Source organism: Electrophorus electricus, chromosome 8, assembly GCF_013358815.1.
Source record: "Electrophorus electricus isolate fEleEle1 chromosome 8, fEleEle1.pri, whole genome shotgun sequence".
In the NCBI taxonomy this organism is placed as follows: domain Eukaryota; kingdom Metazoa; phylum Chordata; class Actinopteri; order Gymnotiformes; family Gymnotidae; genus Electrophorus; species Electrophorus electricus.
Window position 1 is genome coordinate 3,148,288 of NC_049542.1, and position 10,000 is coordinate 3,158,287.

General features: G+C 47.2%; 1 protein-coding gene and 1 long non-coding RNA gene across 2 annotated transcripts in view; one reads left to right on the top strand and one right to left on the bottom strand.

The window, feature by feature from the left end:
- Positions 1-4,059, bottom strand: part of si:ch73-21k16.1 (phosphatidate phosphatase LPIN1) — a 29,774-nt gene extending 25,715 nt beyond the window's left edge. Inside the window, 6 exon segments of the mRNA XM_035529427.1 lie at positions 1-152; positions 662-776; positions 929-1,030; positions 1,646-1,860; positions 2,779-2,874; positions 3,864-4,059. The exon segment at positions 1-152 is cut by the window's left edge and continues 191 nt beyond it. Of these exon segments, the coding sequence (XP_035385320.1) occupies positions 1-152; positions 662-776; positions 929-1,030; positions 1,646-1,860; positions 2,779-2,874; positions 3,864-4,055 (872 nt within the window). The 5' untranslated portion in view covers positions 4,056-4,059.
- A 3,204-nt stretch (positions 4,060-7,263) lies between these two features.
- Positions 7,264-9,450, top strand: LOC118241910. Its single transcript, XR_004776419.1, has 2 exons — positions 7,264-7,335; positions 9,208-9,450. It is a non-coding gene; the product is annotated as an uncharacterized LOC118241910 (long non-coding RNA).
- The last annotated feature ends 550 nt before the right edge of the window (positions 9,451-10,000 follow it).

A 10,000-nucleotide genomic window follows, 5' to 3' on the forward strand; every position in this document is an offset into this window, starting at 1 on the left:
GCCGCGGTCGCCGCGAGGCCGAAGAGTTGCGGAGGCACGCGATTGTCGCCGTGGTGAGGTTCGTGGATGACTCTGAAGTGTGTGCTGTCAGACACGGGTACGGGGAGGGGACCCCTGCTTGGCGGTTCCGTCTTAGACGGCAGGAAGGATGGCTATAAATATTCATGAACAATCAAGAAGGATTTCAGTAAATATTCATGAGTAATCAAGAAGGATGGATGTAAATATTCATGAACAATCAAGAAAGATGTATGTAAATACTCATGAATAATCAAGAAGGATGTCTGTGAATATTCATGAATAATGAATGAGCCAGCCTGGGTTACATTAGCTCACCTGAGCAGCAAGGAGCTCATAAACAGTTACATTCAGGTTCACAAAAGTACTGATCTGTGTACAGATTGAGGATAACCTATGCTAATCTATACTCAGTAATTTTGGATAAATCCTGAATTAAGGAATCGAATTGCTTAATCTGGAGTGCTAAGAACCTATCCACTGCTTTCGGTTGTTTGTGAGCACATGTAGGCTGATCCCAGGTCAGTCGGGACCCCGAATGGGGGTACAAACCATGGTATTGGGTAGTAATATCAAGGTAGGTCTGGGTTCAGTGAGCTGGCCCTGTGCGTCTTAAGTGTAGAAGCTGATCGGAGGTCAGTACCTGAGGCAGTTCTCCCCAGACCCAAATCATAGCTGCGTCTCGCCGTAGTCCCGCACATGCGGCAGCGACCAGTTCGGAGTCGCTGTTGGGCGAACAGGGCCGAGACACATTAGGACTGGGGGGGGGGAGAGAGAGAGAGAGAGAGAGAGAGAGAGAGAGAGAGAGAGAGAGAGAGAGGGATCGTCAACACACAGAGAAGGGGGCGGGATTAATCAAAACAAGTGTTTATGCATATTCAATTAAGTATTTCTGAATGTATGTGTGCACCTTTGTGTTGGGGTCCAGTCTCCATCAGAGTGAGCACACACACCATTCTGCTTATGAGAGCCACTGGAGCAACTAGCGCTCACCCCTTCTCTTGAAGAGGTCCTGGAAAGTACACACACACACACACACACACACACACACACACGCACACACACACCCCTCATAAGGGTTCATTTACAGTCCTTTGTCCTCTTTATGTGAGAGTGTAAACACCATGAAAACTGTGTACGTCTCAAACATTCCCACAGTGAAGGAGACAGCTCTTCTGTTAGTGACACACACGCACGCACACATCCTGTGTGTAGATGAGTGATGTAGTTGTTATGACTTGGATGCAGTGACCTCCCTGTGTGTGTGTGTGTGTGTGTGTGTGCGTGCGTAAGCCCTACAGTGCAGAGCTGCAGGGTGAGAGGAAGAGACGGAGACACAGAAAGTAAAACAACAGAGGATGTGGTTAATCTCACACACACACACACGCACGCACACACACACACGCACGCACGTTTTGTCCTACGCTTGACTGCTAATCGGAAGGTTGCCGGTTCAAGACCCGTAACCCTCAATTGCTCAAGTTGCGTTCAGTCATAACTGTAAGTGGCTTTGGATAAAAGCGTCAGGTAAGTGTGAACTGACATTTCTGGACACCGTCCAGAATTTTGTCCCCTTTACGCTTGTGACGGACATCCTGGCCTCATTCTGATGCCCCCGCCTCCTCACCTGCCGTGCTGGTCTCCGCCGCTGGCACTGGTGCCCTTGCCGAAGACGTCATCGTCCTCCCCGGAGGACTCGGCGCTGGTCTCTCTCTTCGTGCTGTCGACCCTGGACTTCCTCCTCTTCTTTCTCCTCCTCTTCGCCACGCTGGCCGCCGTGACCCCCGACGTCTCGGCGTCTGACACGATGGGGGACGTCGCCAGGTGGGACGGCACCGCCTCCTATAGGAGCGCAGAGAGCAGCAGACCACTGCTAAGCGAGCGAGTGTGTGTGTGTGTGTGTGTGTGTGTGTGTGTGTGTGTGCGCTGAAGGAGGCGTGAGGCGTGAGTGCTCGAGTGCAGAGTCGTTCTCTCAGTGTCTGCAGCTCCACGAGAGAGAGAGAGAGAGAGAGGGAGGGAGGGAGGGAGGGAGAGAGGGAGGGAGAGAGGGAGGGAGGGAGGGAGAGAGGGAGGGAGAGAGAGAGAGAGGGAGAGAGGGAGAGAGAGAGAGAGAGAGGGAGAGAGAGAGACTGTTGTGTTGTGACTAAAATCTCGCTCTCTGTTCTCCTCTACATCACACACTGGATCTACATTTGCGTCTCACTAGCATCCTAGAACACGATCAGTAGATGAACTCATGCTCAGTAAAGTCAACGCAATTATATCAACTAATTACTTAATTAACCAATTAAAATCACACACAAACAGTCCCAGAGGTCAGAGATCGACGCCTTCTTCCAACAACCTGTCACACGTTCACACCAGCAGGTCTCCGAGGGTCTATGTGGACGTTGTTGTCAGTACGGTAGTGCTGATGTGAGGTAGTAAAGTGTTACAGAGGACGACTTCTAGAAAGTATGGCGACTAGTTTGTCTGGTTCCTCTGACTTTGTTTTGGGGAACGTGTGCGTGCGTGGTTGGCTCAGTAGTTATGGTACTTGTAATCGGATGTTTGCTGGTTCAAGCCCCACCAAACTGCCACTGTTGGGGTTCCTGAGCAAGACCCTTAACCCTCAACTACTCAAGTTGCGTTCAGTCATAACTGTAAGTCGCTTTGGATAAAAATGTCGGCTAAATGCCGTAAATGTAAAAAAAAAAAAAAAAAGTTTGTGTGTGTAATATGTATGTAATACGTGTGAAGGCGTCACCCATGCTCCTGTACCTGGTCGTTCTCCGTCTCCTCCACAAAGAAGGCCTCGCCGTCATCTCCGAGCTTCATGTGCAAGCTGATAGGCTCGCCGTTGACCTCTATGTCCACCTGTGAGAAGAAGACATGTTTGTGTTTACAGGATCTGGCAGACACTCTTATCTAGCGTGATTTCAACACTCACACTGTCATTAACACCAGTCCTCAACACCAGTCACACTGTCATTAACACCAGTCCTCAACACCAGCCACACCGTCATTAACACCAGTCCTCAACACCAGCCACACCGTCATTAACACCAGTCCTCAACACCAGCCACACCGTCACTAACACCAGTCCTCAACACCAGCCACACCGTCATTAACACCAGTCACACTGTCATTAACACCAGTCCTCAACACCAGCCACACTGTCATTAACACCAGTCCTCAACACCAGTCGCACTGTCATTAACACCAGTCCCCAACACCAGCCACACCGTCATTAACACCAGTCACACTGTCATTAACACCAGTCCTCAACACCAGTCACACCGTCATTAACACCAGTCCTCAACACCAGTCACACCGTCATTAACACCAGTCCTCAACACCAGTCACACCGTCATTAACACCAGTCCTCAACACCAGCCACACCGTCATTAACACCAGTCCTCAACACCAGCCACACCGTCATTAACACCAGTCACACTGTCATTAACACCAGTCCTCAACACCAGTCACACTGTCATTAACACCAGTCCTCAACACCAGTCGCACTGTCATTAACACCAGTCCCCAACACCAGCCACACCGTCATTAACACCAGTCACACTGTCATTAACACCAGTCCTCAACACCAGTCACACCGTCATTAACACCAGTCCTCAACACCAGTCACACCGTCATTAACACCAGTCCTCAACACCAGTCACACCGTCATTAACACCAGTCCTCAACACCAGTCACACCGTCATTAACACCAGTCCTCAACACCAGTCACACCGTCATTAACACCAGTCCTCAACATTTACCTAAACATTCCTTTCCATTTCATACCAGTACTAATAAGGTGTGTGTGTGTGTTTGTATATTCGTGTGTGTGTCCAGGGAGGACCCACCAGTTTCTCTCGTGAGCGCAGTACTCCCAGTTTTCCGAAGCGGACGTGAAACGGTGAACAGTGCAGGGATCCGTCGGGCCGCCGCACCACGATCACATCGATACAGCCCGAGAGGGTGGCGGGGTTCAGACCCCGATAGAGCTCCTTCACCTGCACAAACACCTGCCCGGCCAGTTGGCCCACATAGTTCATCGTCTCACTCTACTCCACACACACACACACACACACACACACACACACACACACACACAAGGGTAAGAGAGGTAAGGTACAGTATGCCAAACACAAGCATGATAAAAGTCAGGCCGAGCGAGACTTGTTAAACAGTGATAGGCCCACGGTTTGTCGGAGCGCTGTTGATGCTAAACACAGCTCCAGGAGAAATGGCTTTCACAACAGTAATTCCTCGTGTGTAAACACGAAGCGCAGCAATCGGACGCTCGAGGGCAACATGAATGTCAACAGAGTGAATCACAGACTAACAAATACGCTACAGAAAATAGAAAAGGCACTGCAGAGGATTACAAACGCACGAAAGAAGAGAACAAATATAGCACACGCACATACAGTGGCCTGGGTAGTGTGTCATAGTGTGGTGTGTAATGTTGTGTTATTGTAAGATGTGTGATGTCTTGTAGTGAGGTGTGTAGTGTGTAATTGTGTTGTGTAATGTGTTATAGATGTCTTCTAGTGAGGTGTGTAGTGTGGTGTGTTATTGTAAGATGTGTGATGTCTTGAAGTGAGGTGTGTAGTGTGTAATTGTGTTGTGTAATGTGTTATAGATGTCTTCTAGTGAGGTGTGTAGTGTGTCAGTGTGGTGTGTTATTGTAAGATGTGTGATGTCTTCTAGTGAAGTGTGTAGTGTGTCAGTGTGGTGTGTTATTGTAAGATGTGTGATGTCTTGTAGTGAGGTGTGTAGTGTGTCAGTGTGGTGTGTTATTGTAAGATGTGTGATGTCTTGTAGTGAGGTGTGTAGTGTGTCAGTGTGGTGTCTTATTGTAAGATGTGTGATGTTTTGTAGTGAGGTGTGTAGTGTGTCATTGTGGTGTGTTATTGTAAGATGTGTGATGTCTTCTAGTGAGGTGTGTAGTGTGTCAGTGTGGTGTGTTATTGTAAGATGTGTGATGTCTTGTAGTGAGGTGTGTAGTGTGTCATAGTGTGGTGTGTTATTGTAAGATGTGATGTTTTGTAGTGAGGGGTGTAGTGTGTCAGTGAGGTGTGTTATTGTAAGATGTGTGATGTCTTGTAGTGAGGTGTGTAGTGTGTCAGGTGTGTTATTGTAAGATGTGTGATGTCTTGTAGTGAGGTGTGTAGTGTGTCATAGTGTGGTGTATTATTGTAAGATGTGATGTTTTGTAGTGAGGGGTGTAGTGTGTCAGTGAGGTGTGTTATTGTAAGATGTGTGATGTCTTGTAGTGAGGTGTGTAGTGTGTCAGGTGTGTTATTGTAAGATGTGTGATGTCTTGTAGTGAGGTGTGTAGTGTGTCAGTGTGGTGTGTTATTGTAAGATGTGTGATGTCTTGTAGTGAGATGTGCAGTGTGTCAGTGTGGTGTGTTATTGTAAGATGTGTGATGTTTTGTAGTGAGGTGTAAGAGAATGTTCTAGAACATGCTCTGCCACCAAGGGTCTTTTATTTTGCCCTCTTCTACACTTCATTTAGGCATAATCTCCCCATTAAAGCCCAGCTTTGACCTCTGACCCAGAGCACATCTACATCTGTGAAACATCCCAGACGGTGCGTTGCTGTGACCTTCACCCTCACCCTGATCTCCTCTGGCTCTTTTAGACTTGCCTGGCTGCTGTTATCCAGTCCACTCTCAACCAATCACGATGCCAGTAAACATACCCATAGCCAATCAGCATTTCAGGCATGGTCCTGTTTAGACAGTTGATGTCTGTCCTTGAATGAATTAAATAACCGTTTATTTTTGGACAGGATCTACATGCTTGAGGTAAAAACCGACCCAGTAAAAGTTCTGTCGTCACAGGCAACCCCCACCAATCACGCCTGTCCACCAGTCGTCATGGACTTGGACATCCCCTCCGAGTATCTGCAACTTGGGTCATTACCCAAGGAAGAGAGAGAGAGAGAGAGACACACGCTGACGTCTGTCATTTACGCAAGCTAAACGCAAACTCGTGCGGCACGAACATTTTCATACTCGAAACATTTGTTGACTCTTCCTGCCATTCCTATCAGCTCTGCCGACACACACACACACACACACACACACACACACACACACACACACGACCCAAAGACAGGTGACGTGAAAAGCCACACACTGCTGTTCACCAGTGGTAGAGACTTAAAGAGACTTATGGTTCCACTGACACCAAATCAGTTCCCTGTGTTCAAATGCAGCTGAGCAGAATGGACCTAACTGGTCTCAGATCAGACTAAAAGGACAGCTCCCACTTTTAAACGTCTCGATTTTGGCAGGATGTTGGCTAGAGAAAGGGGCTTAAAGTTTTCTCTAGTAGACCCTGACCCCCCCCCCCCCTCCCCTCCCCCTGCCCCCGCCTACACACACACACACACACACACACACACACACACACACACACACACACACACACACACGTCATCCTCTCCTCACCATTTTTCTATTATACAAAATAATAAAGTGGATTAACGGTTATCAATAAATTAAGATTCTTTTTGTACATCAGCTACTAAACACACACACACACAGAGAATGACAGGGAATAACCACATCATTAATCGGATGACTCATCAATTAGAGATCGATCAACAAACACTGGACGACCACCGCAAGGCGACTGGTAACGACGAGAGCCACTTTCGTTTCCATCATCGTTTGAAACGCCCCAGGGCTGCGCTACCGCGTGAAGATCATTCAAGCACGAGGCGCTTACCGTGTCGGGTCCTCGCGCGGGGACTGCGTCTCACTACCGGACAAAGACTCGAGACGTTCGTCCCCGTTATGTCGTTTAAGGACGCCGCACCAGCCCCGGTCGCACGCGCTCTCTCTTCACCTCCGCGCACTCCGTGTCGCGGCAGAGCGGAGTCGCCCGTGACGTCACTTTGAAAAAACAAAACCCAACCCCCGGAGCCGGCAGCCAATCAGATTTCAGCGGTGGAGTCCCCTCGCGCCGTCTCTATCAGCTGTTTTGGATACGTCACGGACACGCCAACACTACAGCACAACAAATTCCTGACAAGTGAACGTGTCTGGGGTGGTAATAATAGATACAACATATTTAGTGTATTTTTATATATTTTTGTATATTTTTAAATATATATTTTTATACATGCTTCATTTTTATTTGGCCGTGTTTTGTGTGACGTGCGCCGGCGAGTCAACGGCACGCGCGCTCCGAGCCGACCGCGCGCACGCTGCCCGCGGGGTCGGGCGCGAGCTCCGAGCTCCGGTGAGGCGATCGCGACGACCAATGGCGAGGCCGCGCGTTGGGGAACTTTCGATGTCTGCGCGCACAGTCCGCCGTGTGAGTGCACGTAGGCTACCTAGACCGGGGGGGGGGGGGGGGGGGGGGGGGGTTGGAGACAGATTCACCAGATTGTCTTTTATTTCTTTCCTTTTTTAAAAATATCTTTTCAAAATATACATATCATAGAGTGTGATAAGAATAAGACTTGCTGGGTGTAATCTGGCTGTGTGCCTCAGTCTAGATTAAACTTTTAGATTTATGGAGATTACCCCCTTTGGAACGCTAAGAATTAAACTTGTGCTTAAAATATCTCAAAACTTAACAATTGTTTTCTGAAGCTCAAGCACGCTGCTTACGCAAAGACTGGACTGGGTTCCTTCTGATCCCAGTTGTATATTTAAGTGTGTATTTATGTGCGTCTTTGTGTGTGTGTGTGTATGTGTATGTGTGTGTGTGAGAGAGAGAGCGAGAGAGAGAGAAATGCGAACCATGCAAATCGTAAATAGGCCAGGGTGATGGGTAAACATTAACACCTGCCCCTCTGGGCAGTAGGAGTTCAGATTGGTGCAGTTTCCCAAAGATTCTGTTCATTGACGTTTTATGCCACTGACCCACGTGGGCGGCAGTAGCTAAGTGGTTAAGGTACTTGAATACTAATCAAATGGTTGCCAGTTTAATCCCCTCCTTTACCACTGTTGGGCCCCTGAGCAAGACACTTAACCCTCAATTGCTCAAAGTGTACTCAACAATAATTGTAAGTCGCTTTGGATAAAAGTGTCAGATAAATGTACCTCATTAAATTCAGTATAACTATGTTGTTATCCTTCTGTTTTGGTTTATATACATTTTCAGTAGATAAGCAAAATAAACTCTATGCAACCTATGGTATGAACGCACATTTCTCAACCGCACACCCTGTGTGTGTGTTGAAAGCTGTGTGGAGGTTCTAGAGGACTGAACGGATAAAGTATTTATTCACTTCCCCTTATGTGGTAGCTTTGCACGGTTCACAAACTGTTCTCATGACACACTCTAGACATAAAGTCAACCAGAAACCAAAACACTGGTTTGTGTTTTCTTTCTCTTTCTCTTTCTCTCTCTCTCTCTCTCTCTCTCTCTCTCTCTCTCTCTCTCACACACACACACACACACACACACACACACACACACACACACACACAAACATTGTTTTTGTATCAGACTAGCTACTGAAGTCAAACTTCACACACTCTTGCACATCATTCCTACTTGCTGCTAGAGTACTGTACTAAATCAGCACTGTACTCTAAACTGTTCTGGCTGCTACCGGTGACTTCTATGTTCAGAATAGCGTGTCACTGACTCCTATGCACAACCCACTCTACATATTCCCAGCACTGTGTACTGGTCAAAATAAATACACTGTCAAAGGCACTGTCTCTTGATTGTGTATTGGTCCTGTCCTGAATTTATTTATTGTATGACATTTTGCACTGTATTGTATTGTTTACACTTGTGTTGCACCATGGTCCTGGATGAACATTGTTTCGTTTTTGCTGTGTACTTGTATATAGCTGAAATGACAATAAAACCTTTTGAAACCTGAACATTTGAAGGAACATGTGCAAACATGTGTTATGAAGTGAGCCGGCGTGTGTGTGTGATGTTTCATCTCATTGCAGGGTCTGCAGAATGAAGGAGAGATCAGTCATTTCCTTCTCGTTCCCCTCAGGTGGTGTGTGATGTAACCCTAACCCTAACCCTAACCCTAACCCTAACCCTTGTCAGGCCCAAAACACAACTACACTTCCTCCATGCACATGTCTTAATATTGAACTGAACAGCAGTTCCTGTAAAGACTCTCTCTCTCTCTCTCTCTCTCTCTCTCTCTCTCTCTCTCTCTCTCTCTCTCTCTCTCTCTCTCTCTCTCTCTCTCTCTCTCGAACACAGGTCAGGATTTCACACTCACAGGCCGGTTGTGGTCGTTGGCTAAAGTGGCCTGACTCTTGTTCCTGTGTCTCATTAGGACTTCCTGCACATTGCTCACCACAACAGTAGATGCGCGGGAGGATCTCGTTCGGGGTCGTGTTGGGGTCAAGTCATGTCTGAAAATGCTCTTTAGTGTCCTGTGCACATTCTGAACCTGTTTTTCCGTACAAAATACAGACTATTAACACTTGAGTTGAACAGTAACATCCCAGTATTTGTATGGTCATTCATTATATATACGAACCACCTTTCATGGAAATTACATCATATTATAATAACAGGAAAAGAGAACACAGAATTTCACTAATACTGTAATTAGAAGGTAGGGCATTTTTACATTTACCTCACACTTTTACCCAAAGCAACTTAGAATTATGACTGAATACAGCTTGATTAAGGGTCTTGCTCAGGGGCCCAACAGTGGTAACCCGGCAACCTTCCGATTACTAGCTCAGGACCTTAACCACTGCCCACTGGACTGTAGAACTGTTTGTCTCAGTCAGACCAGTCATTTTGCTTTGGTCTCAAACTGACCCCAGATAGGATCTGCTCTTTTATTGGCTTCTAGTTACCAAGGACTCAAGGGCATGGCCAATAATAGAGATTATGAACTCTGGGTGAACATGCGTGTGTGTGTGTGCGTGCGTGTGTGTGTGTGTGTGTGTGTGTGTGTGTGTGTGCGTGTGCCTGTGTACTGCTGAGTTATTCTCATTGGAAAATACTGTAATTGCAGTGTAACGGCTGTCTGAATCAT